General features: G+C 47.9%; 1 protein-coding gene across 10 annotated transcripts in view; it reads right to left on the bottom strand.

Annotated features, from left to right (window-relative positions):
• The window catches only part of asap1a (ArfGAP with SH3 domain, ankyrin repeat and PH domain 1a), a 106,841-nt gene that overhangs the window by 41,787 nt on the left and 42,565 nt on the right, over positions 1 to 22,489 (bottom strand). For all 10 annotated transcript variants that reach the window (XM_064346234.1, XM_064346236.1, XM_064346235.1 and 7 more), the window contains 4 exons: positions 13,464 to 13,536; positions 6,840 to 6,985; positions 1,377 to 1,451; positions 381 to 430 (listed from right to left, as the gene is read on the bottom strand). In XM_064346234.1, the coding sequence (XP_064202304.1) occupies positions 381 to 430; positions 1,377 to 1,451; positions 6,840 to 6,985; positions 13,464 to 13,536 (344 nt within the window). The remainder of the gene's footprint in view (positions 1 to 380; positions 431 to 1,376; positions 1,452 to 6,839; positions 6,986 to 13,463; positions 13,537 to 22,489) is intronic.

Genomic DNA, 22,489 nt, shown 5'->3' with positions numbered 1-22,489 from the left:
ATCAATCACGGCCATGACGTGCTAGACGTTTAGAACTGAATTTGTCCGGAGCTGCCCTATTTGTAATGTATTCAGTCGCGCAAATACAAAAGCATTGAGCAGGCACTTCTCGGCATACAAATGCAGCGCTAATATCTTCGTGCCATATCTGAGCAGCACTAATATCTCTGAACCTTATTAACACATTTTTTTTTGTGATGAACGCGAGATCGTTTTTCACACAACGCTGACGGATCCAACGCCGTGCGCGGCGCGGAACGCGGAGCTTCTGCGAACAGCGGAGCGCGGCCTGCCGCCGAGAGACGAGCCATTTCCAGCCAACGCCCGCACACTCGCAGACGGGCTCACAGACGCGGCTCACAGACGCGTCGGCGACTCACAACTTGGCTTCGTAGTCTTTCCACGCCTTATCGAACGGCTTCTTGATATCCTGGGGAGAAAATAAAAAACCCGAAATGAGCAAACGGCAGTGGAAATCAGAACTAATATAATATAAGAAAAATACTTAATTTGCAGGTGTCTTCATACGAAACAAATCAACATGGGGCAGCAGTGTAGTATAATGGGTAAGGAGCTGGGCTTGTAACCGAAAGGTCGCAGGTTCGATTCCCGGGTAGGACACTGCTGTTGTACCCTTGAGCAAGGTGCTTTACCTGCATTGCTTCAGTATATATCCAGCTGTATAACTGGATGCAATGTAAATGTTGTGTAAAAGTTGTGTAAGTCGATCTGGTTAAGACTGCATTACAGGCATGTAGCCAGCAATGTAATTTCTGGGAAAGTATTGCCACTCTCAGACTTTGAGTCTGACTTTTCATTCAAACTATATTTTTCATTTGTCTTTTTAACCCCAAGAAAATCTGCCAACTATAGCAAATACATTACACACAAGTACATATACGCAACAGAAGAGTGTGAAAAGAAAAGCCATTAAAAATCTAGTTTACTAGCCCCAAAGGGGCATTAAATCAATAGCCAATCAAAAACAAGTAGACAGCCTCTGGCATCGAACAGCTTCAAAATAATAACAAAGCATCAATGAATATAAATGGTGTATGTGCTTAAGCTAAGTAGAAAGCACAGTGTTATCGTATAATAAGGCATGAGAAAGCTCAGAGAATATAAATTGTCATTTCTATCTCCCATATTCCCCATAGCCATCATGAAAACAGCTCACAGAATGCCGAGTCATTCTCGCGGATGTTCAATGTTTTATCACTTCTCTGACAACTTGTGTCAGTTTAAACAAAGCTGGAGTCAATCTTTCCAGGTTTAAACCAGGCATACGTCTGTAGGCCAAAGCAAGCCGCACCAAGCGAGAGGGCCCGGGGTCTGATAATCTGAAAATAAGGGGGTTGAGGACGCCGAAATCTTACCCCCTTTACTCCTTTGAGGTCCCCTTTCAGCAGGGAGTCCAGGGTGAAGATCACATTGTGGCTCAGGTTCTGGAGCTGTGGAAGAAGGGGGGTGGGGGGGGTCAGTCAGGCATGTCAGTAAACCCCACTACAGGGACAGGCTCCATTAACAGAGAACAGCAGCGCCTGTGGAAACCCCTCCGTCTCTCCCAAGGACTGACACAGCACTGCCGCAACAGGGCCTCCCAGCCTGTATACATGCAATAAATCTGCTACCTAAACAGGAAGTGATGTCACAGCCCAATACCACCAAACACCAGCACAGTTTGTGATTTTTTTGTCTTTTTTAACCAGCGTAAAATACTCTCACATCAAACATTTCAGAACATTTAAAAGATCGGCCAACCTGCAGCCAGACGCCAAAGACTATCCCCATCCAACCCCCCAAAAAAGAAAGACAATCCCACCACTAGAGGACCAGTGAATCCCAGTGACAATCTATAGTAGCTTCAACTCCTGTACTCAAAATCCCAAGTATTTTGGCATAGCAGAATGCACGTGCTGTGTATTTGTAGAGTCTGAATCCCGGTCCGCCCCGCCAACACCGCTGAAAACTGATCGTTGCTCACCATTTTAATTATTTATTTTCCCTCCAGAATTTCCGCCACACCTGCCAGGAACGTGACATTTCGGGGCAAATGAAGCACAGAGCCCGCGTCTGCCCCCTCTATCTCAGTTCTGCCAGCGCGCTCGCTAACTATGAGCGCCAGGGGCCGCGCGGATCCACCCCAACGAGCCGCACGCTGCTCATCCGTTTCACGCACGCACGCACGCACGCACGCACGCACGCACGCACGCACGCACGCACGCACGCACACGCACGCACGCACGCACGCACGCACCACGCACGCACGCACACACGCACACACGCACACACGCACACACGCACACACCACACACCACACACACACACCACCCCACACACACACACACACACACACACACACACACACACACACACACACACACACACACACACACACACACACACACACACACACACACACACACACACACACACACACACACACACACACACACACACACACACACAGCCTGCTCACGAGAGCATGCTGGGAAATCTTAATCAAATCTGCGCTGCGCTGACTCTTAATGAAATCAGCAGCAAACTCACAGGCACCAGAAAAAAAACACAGTAAAATCTCCAGTGTTAATTCAACTCTTAACAGAGCCCAATTGGGACCATACTGCATGTACTCTCTAAGATGTGATTTAACGTTGAACGTTTAACTGTGTAGTATAATGATTATAAACTTTATTTATATAGCACATTTCAAAAACGCAGTGCCATTCAATGTGCTTTACAGAAATCATGTGCATTGTGTATACTTTTATATTACTATGAAAACAGTATTTAACAATTATAATACCACACTATTATTTTAATTATTTATTTTATTATGTTTTTTTAATTTTTTATTTCACATATATTTATTATTAGACCCATGTAGAATGGTAAATGGTAAATGGTAAATGGACTGCATTTATATAGCGCTTTTATCCAAAGCGCTTTACAATTGATGCCTCTCATTCGCCAGAGCAGTTAGGGGTTAGGGGTTAGGCGTCTTGCTCAAGGACACTTAGACATGCCCAGGGCGGGGTTTGAACCAGCAACCCTCCGACTGCCAGACAATCGGTCTTACCTCCTGAGCTACGTCGCCCCCATGTCGCCCCCACGCCCCAATCCCAGGCCATGAGACTTCCTCATTACCATAGAGGGGGAAATCCCACAATCCTCTGCTGCAGAGGCTGCCCAGTGACAGCCCAACTCTGTCACAGCACACATCAGCACTTTGGGGGCCAGCGGGTGGGAAAGGTCAGTACCTCAGTAAAAGTCAGTTCCCCTCAGTCAGAACACGTCACTGAATCCAACCCTGAACCGGCCCAATGCCACCAAATTAAACCCTGAACCAGCCCTACACCCATGAATCTAGCCCTGAACTGGCCCTGATCTACCCCTGATCCAGCCCTACACCACTGAATCTACCCCCGATCCAGCCCGATGCTACTAAATTTAACCCTGAATCAGCCCTATATCCCTGAATCTACCCCTGATCAGGCCCTGTGCCACTAAATTCAACCCTGAATCCTCCTTCCGCCACTGAATCTAGCCCTGAACTGGCCCTACACCCCTGACTATACCCCTGATCTGGCCCTATGCTACTAAATTTAACCCTGAATCAGCCCTACACCACTGAATCTAGCCCTGAAGTAGCCATTCAGCCCATTCAGAGCACCACGGGCTCAGCAGCTGACCAGGGATCAGCCTTTGAATGGGAGGAGAGCGATGAGGAAATTTAAACAGGTCATGTGATACTGCTTGTGTAGCTGCCCCAATTTCTGTGAATATCAAATAGACGTACAATTTCAAAGAAAATTTGGCCTCAATTGTAAAAAGTGTAAAGATTTGCAAAAATCTGAATTTAAGACTTCACTAATCACAGCTGTCGGTCTACTAATGAATCAATTTAAATTGTTTCAAAATAAATAATTTGCCGCAGAATATTATAGAAATATAAAGCGTTAGTTGTCTAGACTTGACTGTTTAAAAACCCTTAAATTAATATGGAAATTAATTCTTTGAAACACGAATGCGTTTCTGACATAATATTGCATTAAGAGAATAAATCACAGCTCGTTAGACTTTGGCAGAGTCAAATTAAAAACAATTACAAGCTCTTTAGACTTCAGGAATTGCAATGAAAGGTTTGACTGAAAACCAGCATACACGGGAGTACCCAAGAACCATGGAGCTAACCCATGTAAAGCACATCGATTCCCACAACAGCAGGGCTAGATGTGAATGGAACTGTAAGGAGGAAACGGTGCGCACATGCTCACGATGCTATGCTAAATATGCTAGCAATGTCAGCCTTAGCGCGTCAGCGGAGGCTCAAGGTTATCCCCGTAGGACGTCCCGCTGTGAAGCATCCAGTTCCCCTTCCAAATTCCACACCGTTCCTCCGTTTTCCCCTTTTCAATCTGCAGCTCTGGAAAGACTAAAAGGGTCGACCCAAACTACGAGGGCGCCAGGGTCTTGCGGAAAGGTGTCAAATCACAGGGTTCGGCAGTTACGTCGAAGTCTTTAAAACGGTCCGCCGCAAGAGAGAGAGACGTTTCACAAGGGGGGAGAGGCAGCGTAATATTTCTTCTCTTCCTCACACAGGAGTCTTGGTTTCACTGCAGAAAGGGCTGAACCTCAGAAAGAGGGCTCGGGTTGGGTTTCCAAATTAGCAGGGGGGGGGGGCGGTGGGGGGGTTTGAGATGTACGGCGTTTCCTCAGAGGAGTAACGGCGTAATGGCCCGTAACGAGCTGCTTTACTGCCGCCGCGGCGAAACGAAATCGATCTCCGGGCCCGGCGCTCGCTGACTGCACCTCGCACTGCCGCGATAAATCTAAGCGAGGGGTCGGGGGAACCGCCGCCGTTTCTCCCCCTTCCTCCCGCCGCCGTTCCCCGGATCGTCGCGCCGGGGTGTTGGCCCGGCTTCGTTTCGCATCCGCAATTTGGGGGGACCTTCTGCGGACACGCTAAACACTGGTGTACCGCAACCATGAGCCAAAATAACAGGTCCTTCTCCTCCGGTAGAAGGACCTACCGCGCATTTCATCTTTTCAAGTCGGTAAGGTCGCGCGCAGGGGGGGGGGGGGGGGCCTACTACGAGCGATATCAAAATAAGAGCGTGCCTTCCACTTTCAACCAAAAGGTTCCTGCCGCCGTGTCTTGAAGTCACTTCCTGTGTGCCTGTCGCCACAAACACAGGCTTTATATTCTCCACACCACTTAACTGTGGCACGTCTAACTATAGATTACGGATGCGTACGGTTTTCGGGTGCGAGAGGAAGGCTTCCTGTTTTCGGCCAAGGATAGCTTTTAGCTGGAGCTGCCTCCACCCAAGTCCGACCTTGTAACCGTCAAATACAGGGAGGGCTTTCAAAAGGGCCAGCCTCCCCGTCCCGTCTCCGACCGCTGCCATGACGACGACGGGCTGCTTTTTTTTTTTAAGCCCACAGGGGAGAAGAACCACTTTGCTTTTTTGGGTTCTGCCAATTCCGAGGCAGGTGACAGGGAGCACAGCTACTACCCGCGCGCATTGCTGAATTAACGACGAATTTCCATCATCGCCGGCAAAGGTAAGAGTCACGGGAGGAGACGGTAGAGGAAGACTACCTAGCTTGTAGGTAAATCGGAGCGCTCGGTACAATTTAGTTAGGAAAATGGAGAGCATTGTTGGGCTGAACGACCTGTTCTCATCATTATGTTATGTCCTGTCACGTTGAGACATTCTATAAAATATTCTGAAAGGATACTGGGGGGCCACAAAGACCATTTCTAGGAATATGTTTGTCACTTCATGTTTATGCAACTTCCCTGATAAACTCCTAACCTACTAATCCCCACCTCCTCACCTCCGCTCTCTGATAGCTGGTGTACTTGAAGCTCAGTTATGTTGTGGCTGGAGCTGTTTTCCTGTCTTGCGCCGTGTTTATATTTGATATAATGTAACCATGGCGAAGCCCAAGACAAATTTCCAGAAATGGATAATAAAGCTTTCTAATCTAATCTAAATCTGAACATTATGACTATTTTGCAGGATTTAAACCAGGTGGATTTTTCTTTACTTGAGGGTAGGGGTATTTTTCCCTGTTGTCAGAATTTGGGAGTTTGAGTTTTTCCACCGAACGCAAAATAAAATAAAAAAAGACTGCATGCCGTCATTCCACATCCTGGACTCCCGTGACAAACAGGCCTGAGAGCTGACCTTCAACGCTGGGGTTTGCTTACGACCTGGCCCAAAAGTGCTTCACTGACAGGAAGAAAAAAGCACTACTGACAGCAAGAAATACGCCTAGCCTTAAATTATTCAAGGTTTAAAGGCATACCGAAGCACATGTTCTAGTGAGACTTGGATTAATGTAGCCTTTCTAATATATGATATAAAATATTAGCCTATACCTTTTCATTGTTTGATCTTTTCTAAATTTTTCAGGCTAGTTCAGAATACTACCACACCCCTGAAATTCACACAATCCTCTCCCAGGGAATACCTCTCAGGTGTCTGCAAAATATGGAACCTCCCTTTTCCAGTTTACTATTCTTTTCCAAACAACTACTCAAAGGTTTAAACCAGTGCTGCCCAACCCTGTTCCTGGAGATCTACCACCCTGTAGGGTTTCACTCCAACCCTAATTTGGCAAATCTGGTTCTACGAATTGGCACAACAATGAGGTCTCTAGCTGTTGCATGAGGTGTGCTTTGTTAAGGTGAGAGTGAAAACCCACAGGACAGCAGATCACCAGGATCATGGGTGGCCAGCCCTGGTTCAAACCAAACGAGGTGGGGGAGGGGTGTTCAGTTGTGACAGAGCGTTCATTGGACGGCCAGCAGGGGGCGCAAGCCTCACCAGGTTCTTGAGCAGGGCGGACAGCTCCTTGGTGAGCGTGGAGAACTTGACGAAGGCCGTGCCCAGGTCGGGGTTGTCCCGGCTGATGAAGTTGCTGCCGAACTTGTCCAGCGCCTGTGCGTAGTTCTCCTCGTTCTGCACATGCTCTGTAGACAGGAGGGGAAATCCATGTGGTTAGGGGGGGGGGGGAATCAGTGATAAATGAACAACACAACATGTGCCCGTTTCAGATCTGTGGGGGCTAACGCCCCTTTTCTTTCAAGGACTAAGGACGGTGGTACATTCCTGTCCTAACCCCACATACCAGACCAGCACTCAAGGTCTTAACAGTGTCGCAAATATTTACCCTGGACAATGAATACATTCATTCACCTTCATTTTATTTCCCGGTGTTTGATGATATTCCTCTGAATAAAACTAAACTCTTAATCGGGCACTTCTCATTGTTTACATTGAGAATATTTCAATTCAGACTTGTATCTACAGACAGTAAGTACTATAATCTCTGTAAATGCAAGACAGATTATAAAGCAGTTCAATTTCCATCTTTAAACCTGGTTTATCCTTCGATTCTATAAATATCCAATTCTGATCTATTAACAAGCAACAGTGATTCCACAACTTTAGATCACTGGAAGGTAGTTTCTGTTTAATTTAATTTCAGGACCACAGGCAAATAAAGATTGTTGGAGACTGGCAATCCATTTCTGCATCTGAAGTAATAGTAATGTGAAGCTAACTCCTACTGTGGAAGAGCCATCCCTTTAAACAAGGCAAAACACAGGCTCATGACTGACCCTCTTGAGATAGAGTCAAGATAGTCATTCAGCCCTCATTAAAAAAAAAAACTGGGAAATACATTTTTAGGGTGGTGTGGTTTTACTCAGTCAGCCAGGAGAAAGGGTGAGAAAGAGGACGATCATGACCTCAACAGTCCAACCGTAACCGTAATGGTTCATAATGTGTTCAGAGTAACGTGGATCTCAGACCAGACGTTTGCATCGGTCACTGAATGACATGCCCAGTAGAAAACTGCTCTTTCGCTAATTCTCAGATCTCACGTGGCCTCGATTCTCCAACTTTACAGTGTCCCGTCCCCTCGGCCGAGAGACATTATTAGGTCACCCCTCCTCTTAGAGACGAAATATAAAGCACACAAACACGCAAAACGTGTCAATGCCCGTTGTGGCCAGCAGAGGGCCCACTCTCTGTAGCACGTCCACACTGAAGAGCTGCTGCTGCTGGGGCCTAAGGTGGTGTTTATGACGCTAATTCAGCAGCTGTAAGCAAACCGTCCCAGAGCTCTCACAAAACTAGCGAAGCGCAGTGATATGCTAAGCATCGTTAGCGCCTGCCTACAAATGTCTCTCCCTGTTCATTAGGCCGGTGGTCGCCCTCTACAGAGGTGCCCCCTCTACAGCCGGGTTCCTCCCCAAGATTTCTTCCCATTGGGGGAGTTTCTTCGCGCCACCATTTGAGGATTTTTTCCCCCCACTGGGGATTTTTTTGTGGTTTTTTTTAACCTCATGTGCTTGTTATATGGGGGTTCAGGCCCAGTTTTTACAACACTGTAAAGCGTCTTTGTGGCAGTTTTTTTGTAAAAAGCGCTATACAAATAAAATCGATTTGATCGGACTTGATTTAGAGGTGCCTAATGATTGCCTGAGAATCACATGGATCAGAGAGCACTGCCACTGGGAAAATAGATAGCGAAACGCAGGTTACGTGAGGTCGTTTAGACGACTCGCATGACTGCTTCGGCAACATGGGACAAATTCATAGATTTTCTACAGCCTCTGCCTGGCAAAAGCCTAGTGAAAAATAACGTCAGTACGCACGATATCCATTCATGTTGGTAATACAAGTCCACCTAAGCAAAAGGGACGCCGCTGACGCAGCCTCACGTTGCTATAGCTACGGGGCAGGTCTGTGAATGCATGGGTGTCAAACTCTCAGCCCCACGCCGCACAGTAACAGATACAGCCGTCTGATCACCACACCCCAGGCTCCGCACAACAGGGGAGAGAGGACAGACACAGCCCCACCTGGGCCCCCCCCCCCACCCGCTCCCCCAGGCACCAGCTGTCGGCTAAACGGCCAACTGCACACCTTTGTTTAGCCGGCTTGTATGTATGCATGTATTTATGATATGTATTTAGGGATTTTTAATTTTTTTGGTAAAAAATGATGTCATCAGAACAATTGGCCTCCCCATTTCCAACACCCCTAGCTGGCTACTTCTGGAATTTGTGGAACCCCCTGCAGATATCCATCTGCAGAGAGATATAAGCACAGCCCTACAGGACCGGAGTCTAACTTCAGACTGCATCACAAGGGCTGAGAGAAGAGCAACAACAGGACGACACCAGAGAGGACGGTCTTACGCAGCGACCGAACCGCTCCACAGAACCGAACCGCTCCACAGAACTGAACCGCTCCACAGAACCGAACCGCTCCACAGAGCTGAACCGCTCCACAGAGCTGAACCGCTCCACAGAACCGAACCGCTCCACAGAACCGAACCGCTCCACAGAACCGAACCGCTCCACAGAACTGAACCGCTCCACAGAACCGAACCGCTCCACAGAACTGAACCGCTCCACAGAACCGAACCGCTCCACAGAACCGAACCGCTCCACAGAGCTGAACCGCTCCACAGAACTGAACCGCTCCACAGAGCTGAACCGCTCCACAGAGCTGAACCGCTCCACAGAACTGAACCGCTCCACAGAGCTGAACCGCTCCACAGAGCTGAACCGCTCCACAGAGCTGAACCGCTCCACAGAACCGAACCGCTCCACAGAGCTGAACCGCTCCACAGAGCTGAACCGCTCCACAGAGCGAACCGCCCACGAACCGAACTCCACAGCTAACCGCCCACAGAGCCTAGAACCCGCTCCACAGAGCTGAACCGCTCCACAGGCGAACCTCACAAGAACCATGAACCGCTCCACAGAAGCCAACCGCTCACAGAGAACCGCTCCACAGAGCGAACCGCTCCACAGAGCTGAACCGTCCACAGAGGAGCAGAACCGCTCCACAGAGCTGAACCGCTCCACAGAGCTGAACCGCTCCACAGAACCGAACCGCTCCACAGAGCTGAACCGCTCCACAGAACCGAACCGCTCCACAGAGCTGAACCGCTCCACAGAACTGAACCGCGCGACAGCGACAAATCGCAACGTCCCAGCCATACGCAACGATCCCAGAGACAGCACAAGCCTCAACGCCCACTCAGGAAAGCCTATAATCCACACATCCACACGCTTCCCCCCCACCAACCACAGAGCAGGCCACGCCCGCACGCCAGCACTGAGGCTTCGGCTCTGTGTGTATACACACACAGGGGTCAGAGGTCACCTTCAGCAAGCTCTCATTCCCCTGCTCCCCAGAGCAGACAATGCTCAATGCTGCATGTCACAAATTCACAACGGGGGGAGGGGGGGGGGGGCTCTATGCGAACATCTTTTCCAGAGAACAGTATGTTTCCCAAGTTTCGAAATTCAGGAGCACACCAATGCATCCATATTAGATTAGCTCCAAAATTATTTATCCGGTAAGCGCAAGTCAATTTTCAGGAGCAAAAGTTCCTAAAATGGGAGCCCTGGAACGCCTGCGGAAGCTCGCCATGGTCACTGATAGGGCAGAGGTGAGGTCCAATAATCCACACGCGCTGAACATCAAAGGGGCAGCCAGGTGTAGATGCACAGGTGCAGAAGGGCTACTCTTTCATGCGACCGGTCCCATAATAGGACGTAGGCAGTCCAATGGCCACCAGGCCCAGACAGGGCGCGGTGACAAGCCAATTAAGGAGGGGCTAAAATAGGACTCCTCCATTATCCCCGATTAATGGAGATTGTGTCACGAGGACCGCATACGTTGAAGAGCTCGACGCAAGCCTTGTAAGTGTTAAATACCACTAATACAGGCTCCCTGTAGATAATTAAATTACAAATATGCTGAATGAACTGTACCGATATGTACGGCTTAGTTTCTCCTTAGATTTATTTGGTGCTAGCTCACTACTGACCTGTTTCAGGGCCACCTTTAGGAGGGGGGGGGGAGGACCGTTGTCCCAGGCCCTAGTGGGATGGCAATGGTCTGTGACTTGTGGTAAATATTACTGTCCCTGAGAATAATAACATAATTTTGTCCTGGGCCCGGAAATTTAATCCGTATTAATATAACGTGTGCTTTGTTCTCCACGCCCAACATTCAGACAATGGCTTTTCTGAAGCTTTCTCTGCTGACCTTTAACTGTGTGTTGAGTTCAAAGCTGACATTCACAGACCTATTTACTGCCACAATGAAGACATTTGACTATATTGGACTGCTGTCATTCCCATGCACTCCATTTCATTTAAAGGAAGAGAAAGTCACAGGAACCGCAGTTCAGGGAAAGCTTCGGGATTAGGCCTAATCGCCACTGGATTACTGATCAGCACACGTGTCAATGAAGCAAAAAATAAACTAAATGGTTGAGTCCAATGATTGGTTTAAAGCAGGGCTGTCTAACCCTGTTCCTGGAGATCTATTATCCAGTAGGTTTTCACTACAACCCTTGTTTGGAGGATCTACAACGTCAGTCAACAAGATTCAGCTTAATGGTGTCTTGTGGTGGGAAAGCTACAGACGAGATCTTAGCTGTTGAATGAGTTGCTTGTTGGGGCTAAAATGAAAGTAGGACGGAGATCTGCTGGAATAGGGCTTTGTTGGGGCTAAAATGAAAAGCTACAGGACGGTAGATCTGCAGGAACAGGGTTGGGCAGCTCGGGTTCAACGCCTCGGCCTCATCTGCTTCAATCCCACAAGCCGCAAATGGATCACCAAAGGCCTGGTACAGCATGTGTCACGCATACTAATTTACCAGGCGTAATTTACGGGGGGGGCGGGGGGGCGACACATGTACCCTGCACTTTTACAGACAGGTCAGATAAGGACAAATGTGTGAAAGTTTGGCTTAACACATATGTGGCAGGTGTAAGCTATAAAGTAGCCTATGTCTCATTTTATCTGTTGTCATCTAGTCACCGAGCCTCTCAGAAGTCACCAAATTGCAGGATCGACAATAGTAAAATTTTGCTGGGGCAGGACCATAAGAGGACCACAAGATCCCCCCATTCACCCCACCCCACCCCACCCCACCCGGACTCATGACACCTGCCTCACAATTATCCTCAAGAACAACATCGTGCTATTGCACAGAGTTTTACAACGCTCAACATGAGCAATGCTGCATTGTGTGGAAACGACTTTAAGTAAATAACTTTAAATTTTTAAATAACTTAAAAATATATTTTAATAAACATTCTAAAGGCTGTCCTGTCCAACTGCCAAAGTCCCGGCTTGCTCGGTGACCTCTGTGGTCAGAGCTCTCTGGAGGGTCAGACAGCATGCAGGCGTGCGCGTGTCATGCTGTCATGCTGTCTAGGGGAGGCCACTCCCCCCCCCCCCCCCCAGGGGGAGTGGCCTCCCCTAGTTCCGCCTTCACAGTGAGGCAGGGTCACACTCGTTACACACAAAAACAACACCAGAACCCCACAAGTAAAAAAGACTGGCAAAACTGAATAAAGCTCTCTATGTATGAGCAAATAATTGGTAAATAAGAGGCCTCGCACTGACCCTTCCAGTGAGAGAACACAAGCTCATCTTATCTTATATTTGCTCCAAAATGGCCGACAGTTCCCTTTGATTATCGTTTGAAATGCACGTCACCATTGAGACCGAAAAATTAAATTTTCTGGAGGAAGTCCATTTCAGTTGGAAAGTTCCGGAACAAACTGAGCAAACGGCCCTGACAAGGAAGATTTCATTTCCTCCCCCAATTTTGGAATCGTGCCTCTAACCGCCGCAATACCTACAGTAACCCCCAGGCAAGGAGCTCTACGGTTGAAGAGCGTGTCCTCCTCCGAGCTCCCCGTCCCCAAAGTTTAGCTCAGGCTACTTTCCCGCGTGGCACTGCCGCAGGGAGCCACGCTGATCAAAGCAGAGGCTTATCTCTCCGACAACAACCGCGATCCTCCTGGCACCCGGTTTAAGACACATCAACGAACTCTGAGGAAAGGCTGTTTCGGGTAAACGGAAGGCAGAACGCAGAGACGGCAGACTTCCATTTGGTTTGTCAACCGATACGTCGTAAGGATGCAAAAAATTTGGCAACGTCTCACAAATCCACTTGCTTTCGTTAGCTGAAGTGGAAGGCTATAGCTTCCAAAGCCACTTGATGACGGGGCCCTATACGGGGGCCCTGAAGCAGACTCGCATACGCAAATCACACGGGGCTCTGGGGCGGCAGTGTGGTGTAATGGCTAAGGAGTTGGTCTTGTAACCTAAAGGTCGTAGGTTCTGTTCCCCAGTAGGACACTGCCTTTGTACAAGGTGCAAGGTAACTTGCATTGCTCCAGTATATATCCAGCTGTATAACTGGATACAATGCAATGGATAAGAGCGTCTGCTAAATGCCTGTAATGTAATGGTTCGGTCCCAGCCGCAGAAACAGGCTGTGATGATTGGTGTACGAGCAGCGGGGGGGATTGGCCGCTGTGGGAAACAGGGCGGAGCTTTACCAACGCTTAACCGCAGAGGAACGGGCAGCACCAGCAGGCCACAGGGTCGGTTTCGTACCTTGTCCCGAGTTGTAGATGGCTTTGACGGATTTCTTCACCTTCTGGAGCGCCGTTCGATCTTGATCCAAAGCCTGAGAAGACAAAGAGAAAGGGGTGGGGCGATTAAGTCATTTGGTTCCTCGGGGTTCCGAAAAATGACCATAGCCCCCAAAGCAGGGGTAGGCAGCGCCTGTTTTAGAGCTGGAACAAAAAAAAAAAAAAAAAACACTTCCGTTTTTTGTTCCATCTCAGCTCATTGCACAGTGATGACTGATTGTCTGAAATAAAATATTCAGAGCAGCTCCCAGCTCATAAACAACAGCGTTAATTAAGCCGGAAAAAAAAACCCAATTACGCATTTAGAGGATCAAGCAGTGCTGGTACATGGGGGGGGGAGGGGGGGGTGGTTGCAGGGCTGCTGCTGCACCCCCAGCTCAGCTGCAGTATCAGAAATAATCAGAAATAAAACCCCCGACCGCTCCCCACTGCCTGTTTTTCATCAGACAGATTTCTCAAGCGTTATATATCTGCCGAACAGCACTCTGGACTGAAGGAGAAACGTCATGCGCTCCTTCCACGCATTCAGGTGTGAGTCGACCACAAAGACCGCTGCACCCTACCACTACCTCATACCGCGCACCTGGAGATATACATTACAGCAAGCGTCGCGGATTGTTCTAGAACGACTCCGATCAATAGCCGCTCAACAGGGCAACGTGGGGGAAGGAGGGAAGAAAAAAAATAAAAATAAAAAAACGCCTGACAGCGAGCGAAGATAACTTTACGTCAGCGTTTGGTTATCCTTAAAAATTCTCTGCCCTCAAGGCAACTCGAATTTCACCCCCCCTCCCCCCCCCCCGGCTCTCCCCCTGAGAGACAAAGCAGGGCCCGGGGCGGGGCGCCGATGTGCTTAATCAGCAGCTCGGCCGATTGGCTCCTGAGCATTAGCGCGGGGGGGGGGGCTGCAGCCAATCGATGCGCGGCGCTGCGAGCAGCAGGGGCGCGCGCGGCAGCCGAAAGGGCCTCGCGTCAGAGAGCCAAGTCAGGTAATTGCTCTGGTTAAAAACTGCACGATTAACACGACTGGATGCTACAGTAATGCACTGGGTTTCAGACTTGATGGATGCATTAGTACTTCCCCCTCAAGGTATTGGGGGGGAAGAAAAAAAAAAAAAAAAAAAAAAAAACATGAATAACACCACAAATGGGAACAAGAATTAAAACATTGCTGAATGGCAAGCACGAATGGTTTCCTCTTTACACATTCTCAATTTTCAATCAGCTTTTAAACACTTTACGTGAGATACAGAGAACGATTTCACTTTTTTAGTTGTATTGCATAACAGTAAGATAATTACAAAAAAACAGGAACAGCAACACAAAGTTCCTGTTTGCTGATAAAGGAGGAGGAAGATGGACTGAATTTCATCAGACTTCATAACTTCAGCAGTTATAATAATTTAGTCTCTGTCAACTTTCACACTGCACAAACTGTGCTATGCTATAAAACCTCTGATATTTACCAACTTCTCTGTAGTCCTTTATGAAATGCTTGCTTATGCAAACAGAACACGAGGCACCTCTAACATAGCTGTGATGGGTGTGGGAACAGATTTAGCCTAACTGCAGAAAATTCTAAAAGTACTTCAGTCTAAACAGGGAACTCTTCACTCGCTTGCTCAACATACCAATTACAGCCAACCAGCAAAAAGGAAATGTCAGAAACAGCAAACAGCCAGTGTTGAAGGCCATCATGATCTTTGTGAATTCTCAGCTTTACGTAAATATAGCATATACACACATCATCATGCAACCTACTTCAAATAGAGTAAGAGTACACCACACAGCCTGTGAACTTCCATTTCTGTCAAGTTATTTGCAAATGTTAAAAATAAATATTCTCTCATGGAACTGGAATACATTTTATAAAATATGGAAATAAATATATCGCAACACTCCATAAATATATTGGCAAATATACTAATTATTGCCACTTTAAGATGTAGTAATATTACATTTCTGTGAAATATATTTAACATTATATTTTCCACATAGGTCCACATATTGCAGTATATTCCATTTCCATAGGGGTTGGACTACATTTCCCAGTGTTGCCAATGCTGATTCAACTCATTCCAGATCCAGGAAATCACACCCTCGAGGTCCCTGTTCTTGTGTCAACACAACAGCAACTGTGACTTTTTTTTTTTTTTTTTTTTTTTTTTAAATGTGGCAGCAGTGGAGTCGCCTTTGAAGCCTGGGCTGCAGGTCAACATGGCAGATTCTTCCTGGTCACGCAGCTGTGCGATTGGCCCTGACCTTAATGATGTCATCCAAACTCCCCCAACCGACCCCGTGACCTCTCCAGACCAGGGGAGAGGCTCCTGCTCCAGGGAACAGAGGGGAAAGGGTCATCCGGTCAGAGGGCACCGGCCTGCTGTGCGCTGGTGTCTGCTGGGATACGATACTGAAGATCGCCATGACGACCCCATTGTCCCTAGTTCCCCAGTGTAACAATCTTGAATCACAGCAGAGGTAGAAAAATCAGGTACAGAAAGTAGAAGCCCTCTATTACTTTGATTTGCTAATTAGCACAAATCTGCAAGGGGGTGGAACTAATCAGTGAAATGAACTGGCTGAGCTCATGGGTAGAGGAAACATATGGCAGAACTTTTACTTTCTGACCACTGAACTTTCCACCAGTGGGTCACAAGGTTGCACATTGATGCCGTTGCATCAGTGTGCGCCAGTTCAATTGGCAATGGATTAAAATCATGTACATGTCAAACCACGACACAAGCAATACAATGAAAGTGCAAATTTCCAGAAGTTTCTACAGTGTCTACCTGGGTCAGACACAACGGAACGAGTTATTAAAACAAACAAGTCGGGAAAAATTAGGTTTAAAAAAAAAAAAAAGCGTGAATAAAACCACGGGCCATATGAGTTCCAGTCTACAGAAAAGACCGTCATCAGACAATACTGCGGCCATCTTCCTCACAGGCACACGACACGCCAGGCTGCGCTTCCCCAGATCCTTTCCACACCTCAACCTCAGTCACGATCACATAATTTTGGCGGGTGACAGCTAACGCACCGGGGGAAATCAAGGGGAGGAAACCGCAGGCCGCCCTGTGACTGAGCGAGCAGCTAATCTCCTGATCTCACATCAGCGGCGTTTGCTCTCCCACGACAGTCCCGCGGCCCAGCCCGGGCCCCGCAGGGCCAAGCGATGATTCATCGAAAGGCTCGACTGCAAGTGACACCCCAAGTCCACACCCGCCCCCCCAAAAAAGACCCGGGGAGTTCTGGCAGCCGGCTACCGCCCCCGATCGCCGCGGGCCAACGCGGGGAGACACGGTGGCAGACCGCAGGAGTGCCGCCATTGGTCTTCGGCCGGTACGGCCGACGTGCCCAGAAAGTCACACCGCGGAAGTGCGGTTCACCTTTCTGTCACATGCACCTTCACTGAAGTTACAGATGCCAATAATTAGCATTCTGATGTTCACAATAATCACTGGCCGCTGTGGGGGGGGGGGCAGAATGGGTCCAATCAATCAAGCATTCAGCATCAACGTTAGCGCCGATTCCACTATAATTTTTATTCTGAATCACTCCGTTCATTGTTGAAGATTGTTGATGGCAGTCGTCGACAGCCAGGCCACCGTGCTGATTACGCTCAAATAGGACCCTCCTGTTCCAAATCAGAGCTGATTCTATGGAGCCTGTTGCTATTCTGTAATTTAATTGATTGATGTTCTCCCCCTGGCTTTTATGGCCATTTTGGGAAGCAGTGCTCCACACAAGTTTTGCATAAATCAAAAAAAGGAACCAACTTGTAGCTCTAAGGAAAAGTTTACAATACTGTTTTTGCGTTATATTGTAACGATGACTGGGGAAGGGTCTCTGGGACCTGGTAGTGAAGCAACCCCCCCCCCCCCCTCCCACCGCCGCCAACTCCAGCTTCACCCCTCTCGGACCGCCCAAGAACCAGCTCCAGGGCTATGCGCGACAACTACCCAGCGCCTCCGGATCCGTCATCTCAGGAAACCATGCTCCAGCGACGGCAGCGACAAACGATGACCAGCAGCTTCTGGCTGCCTCGTACACGCCACTGTTAGGAAATGAAAGCGATACAGCACTCAGGCTGCTGCTAGTACAGACCTTGAGGAACACGCTATTGGTCATAGCAGCGTTCCCAAGGAAAAGCTGCTGCTAGTCACACGGCATTCAGAGGAAATCCCGCTATTGGTCATGCAGCGTTCCAAGGAAAAGCTGCTATTGGTCATGCGGCGTTCCAAGGAAAAGCTGCTATTGGTCATGCGGCGTTCCAAGGAAAAGCCGCTACTGGTCATGCGGCGTTCCAAGGAAAAGCCGCTATTGGTCATGCAGCGTTCCAAGGAAAAGCTGCTATTGGTCATGCAGCGTTCCAAGGAAAAGCTGCTATTGGTCATTCAGTGTTCCGAGGAAATGCTGCTACAGGTCATGCAGCGTTCCAAGGAAAAGCTGCTACAGGTCATGCAGCGTTCTGTGCTACTGGTAATGTAGTATTCCGTCGAAAAGCTGCTACTGGTCATACAGCACTCCACTGAAAAGCTGCTACTAGTCAAGTAGCGTTCCAAGAAAAAGCTGGTACTGGTCATGTAGTGCTCCAAGGCTAATTAGAGACTCTAAATTGGTATGAGTGCGTGCGTGAATGGTGCGTGTGCCCTGCGATAGATTGGCATCCTGTCCAGGGTCTATTCCTGCCTCTCGCCCAGTGCATGCTGGGATAGGCTCCAGCACCCCCCTGTGACCCTGCCCAGGCATAAGCAGGTACAGGACGCTTATCCATCGATGGAGAAAGACAAAATGGCAGAGCGAGGACGCGAACACAAAGCCGTGAGACTGGATGTCTGAGCTAGTCACCACTCATTACATCACACTCTCAGCACGGGCAGCCACGCTCAAACTGGCATCGGCCTTCAGCACATCTGATCTGGTCGGGAGGTTTCGGGCTGCAGTCATTAGCCTAATCTTTGCCTCTCGGCGAGAAAGTGATATAATCTTGTTGCGATTCCGTGGCTCAGAGAAAGAAAAAAAAAATCATTTTTATTCTGAAAAAGGCATGGCACAGTTACTGGCAACACTACATTTAGTAAAATCTTTTATCGCTGACCCTTATCGATGTAAATTTATCGTGTGCTGTACGGGGAAGCGGCGGCACTTCACTGGTATTTGCATTTTAAATAAAGCTCATTTATGAATCTGACTTGATGGCAGTTAATGGCAGTTAGGTGTGTGAGTGTGTACTGCTTGTGGTTGGTGCATCATTTACATTTGCATTTATTTGGCAGACGCTTTTATCCAAAGCGACGCACAATGTGGTGCATCACAGTGGAGATCTCAGAGCTGGCCCTCTCAGCCAGAGACGAAGGAGGAGGAGGAGGGAGAGGAAGACCTCCACCACGTCCAGTCCTCCACCCTCAGCTCAGATCCCACAGTGACGTCACCTAAACAAAGCTAACGGCTGTCAGCAGGCAGTGACAGGTCTTTAGATGGATAAACGCTTCCCTTCAATCCTTTAATTAATAGCGATGGTTATCCTCTCCGCAAGAAAAGCTTTGTAATTAATAACCAGCCTTGTGCTGGGTGATAATTTACTACTTTCATTATACTAACATCGTTTATTGAATTAGCCAAATACAACTGCTTTCTGAGTCGAAGGGCATTGGCTAGACACCTATCCTTCATCCAATTCTCTGTGGGTCTTAAGGAACATTATTTTTAATTGTTATCACTTTAAATCACCAGTCAAAGTACAAGGTTCCCATGCCATTTTTGTGTCATTAAAAGTGAAAATGGAAATTTATGGACTTTGTTAAATGTTATGGTGCATGTCTCTGAAACCTGTAAATCAGGGGTGTCAAACCCCAGTCCTGGAGCGTCCCGCAGTGTCTGCTGGTTCTTTTGTGCGCTGAGGGATGAGGGATTCATTTCGGTCTTTGTTCAGCGAAAGAGTCCACACACCTTGTTCTCCAGGCCTTAACTGAGCGCTGATTGAAAGGAAACCCCAAACATCCGCAGACACTGCGGCCCTCCAGCACAGACACCCCTAACATAGATCAATCACCCCCTTCTACAAAAAGAGCACAGGTACTGACGAAAGATGAGAAAATGTGAAGAATCCAGAATTTGAATGCAAACTCTAAAAGGGAACAAAGGAAGAAGGAAGTAGGAAGAAAAAAAAACAGGAATGTTGGCATCACGCTTGAACTACTCCCCCTGAGTAAAATGGCCGCCGTGGTGTTTACAACACATCGCACGCAGAGAACCTGAAAGTGTGCCCCTCTGGAAAAAAACAATGTCTGCATTCACCTTACGACCGCTGACCTTTACAAAGAGCATTTCTGCCTTCCCTCTGCCTCAATTATGTCACTACGCATCACAGCCAACCAGCCAGCCAGCCAGCCAGCCAGCCAGCCGTGACCACGAATATAAAACAAAAAAGGGAGAATCGCTTTAGGTGACTGTCTCTTCTCCCACTCGCTCAGGTGTGCTGTGGTACACGGGGACGACCCGTTTAAAATATTTTTAAATTGTCCGCGAACCGTGTACGCAGACAGGAAAGGCCCGAAGCTCAGCTTCATCACATTTCATTTATAACAACTTAGCAGCAACTCCGCGATGTCACGCCAACACTCGTTTAGATACAAACTTTGTGTCTGAAATGGCCCTTAAAATGGACAGCACAGTACTGCCGGTTCCAGGCTGAGGTTCACCACAGCCTGACCAGGGATCAGTATGCTGTGCACAGAGGAGCTGGAGGACAGGGTCCTAAATCGATTTGGGCACTGCCTCCCCCCTCAACTATTACCCCCCCCCCCCCAAATACAGCCACTCGACAGCAGTCTGCCTTTCAAGTACAAAAGCCACTTTAAGGGGCTCCAGTGTGGAGTTAATCTGAAGCAGCCAAAGGCCTCGGCGCAGGCCAATAGCAGCTCGCCGTTCTTCTTCTTCTTCTTCTGCAGTCAGGACATGAAGTGCCCACCCAGGCACTGAAACACCGCGCCTGGACAGGAGTCAGCAGGGTCATGGGCTGGCGGAGTGAGGTTTTCACGAACCTCAAAATGGGTGCAACTCCAATGAGCCGTCTATCACTCGAGCAAGTCAGAGGCTTTTGCCCTCCACAGAAAAACAGCTTTTGGTTCAAATAAGTGAGTCACTCATATTTACTTGGTAGCTGGACCCATTTTAGGTTTATAGAAACCTCTCTCTCTCCAGTGCTGCCAATGTCCTGATGGTTCCTGTGTGGGCATTACTGTACCTCTTCCTAAATAGAGCACTTCCTGTGACTCAGAGCACAGACCCGGCACTAAGTCGCTACATTACAGGGCCGGAAGAAAGCCTGCATCCTAACAAACAGCCACATTATTGGCTGCTCCATTAAGAGATGCCATTACTTTTTTCCCCAGTTCTGAACTGAACACATTATAAGGACTCTACAATTCAAATGCACTGTAGAACGACTCAATGACAATTTCCTCTGACCACCTCCATACAGCTGTGTGATAAAAAAAAAACTAGTCAACTGCAGGATGCTTCTCTCTAACGGCAGTTAAGGTCTATTTGTAAAGAATTTTATTTCCTAGAAATTTCCAGGGATAATAGGCTTTCATTAGGAAATGGATGAAATAAAAAAAACAATAAAAATAACCTTGCAGAATCCGAAATTTAAAATCTATTTGTAATGTTTAAACACAGTGGTGTATAGCATTTGTTAAGCTGTGAAGAACACAGTGCGGCCCTGACTAACAGTAGAGCCAGTCATGTGTGGTGCGGGGGTGACTGTTTATACCACAGGAGTTCACTAAATAACACTCAGCCTGTCATTCACCCCTCAGTCAGCATCCACGTGGGCGACACCAGTGCCAAATAACAGGTGTGACTGTTTGCCAATTAAGCTCAGATTTGTGCCGTTTGTATCATTACTAGACGCAGCCAGACCGGCTGCCAGTGAAATCTTACTCTCCCCGACCTCTCCACGCAAATTCACACAACATCCCACAGGCCTGGACTCCTGCCCAAACTGCAGAGCATCACCGGGCAACACTGTGGGTTAATACTGAGTCTTAAAAAAAAATACTGTCAAACATAAATAGATAATTCATTTTAAAAGCCACAAGTAATGCACTTAAAAAAACAGAACTGAAGTCTCAAGTTTGGTGCAATATTTCCCCCCTAGTCTATGGGCAGCTGATTAATGAGTATTAGCACATTTACATTCACACACTCACACATACGACTAGAGACCTCCTCCAATGTGCCACTTTACTTTTAGCTCATTTAAGGTCACTTCCCTTGAATATAGCAGTCTCTGCAAATGTACCCATCTTCACTGGCTATACTGTGAAAGCACCATTAACACCCAGACCAAGAGCAAAGCAAATTTCACGGGTGATGTTTTTGCCACTTCCGCAAAAACACGCTCGCTTGCTGTTCTTTGCATTTATCAAAATGCACTCAAACGATTTGGAAAATTTCAGCTGAAGCGAGGGTTAGTTACACAACCGTCGTCGCTATAGCAACATTACCAATCCTTTCTATAGAGCAAATGGCCTTTAACTGAAGCGCATGGTAGCAGGAGAAAGCGATATTCTTAACCGGAAGACAAACGCTGACGTGAGAGCCCTCTGGACTGCGGTGTCGACTACTACAGCGGCCGAGAGAAACTGCTTCTTTCACAGAGTAAGGAAAAACAAGACAAAAATTGCCTTTGCTCACACCATGGGCTCTGGGACATTGTGTTCAGAGATGATGAACATTTCCCCACACAGCTCAATCACTGAACATCATGCTAGCGCATTACCCGGCCCCAGCAAAATGTTCAGTGTTAAATCAGCTCCTACAGAGAATATAAGTTCCCAACTGGACTCGTATGTACTCCGTTAGAGTTGAATTAACACTGAACAGTTTACTATGCGTTGCATACTTCTGCTCTGGCATGGTCAACGGGCAAGAAGCAGAATATTTCACCTCTTGACAAGTGAATAATTTTTTTTCCCT

The sequence above is a fragment of the Anguilla rostrata genome, chromosome 8 (genome assembly GCF_018555375.3).
Source record: "Anguilla rostrata isolate EN2019 chromosome 8, ASM1855537v3, whole genome shotgun sequence".
NCBI classification, from domain to species: Eukaryota; Metazoa; Chordata; class Actinopteri; order Anguilliformes; family Anguillidae; genus Anguilla; species Anguilla rostrata.
The sequence above is the reverse complement of the archived record's forward strand: the minus strand, read 5'-3'. Positions and strand labels throughout refer to the sequence as shown.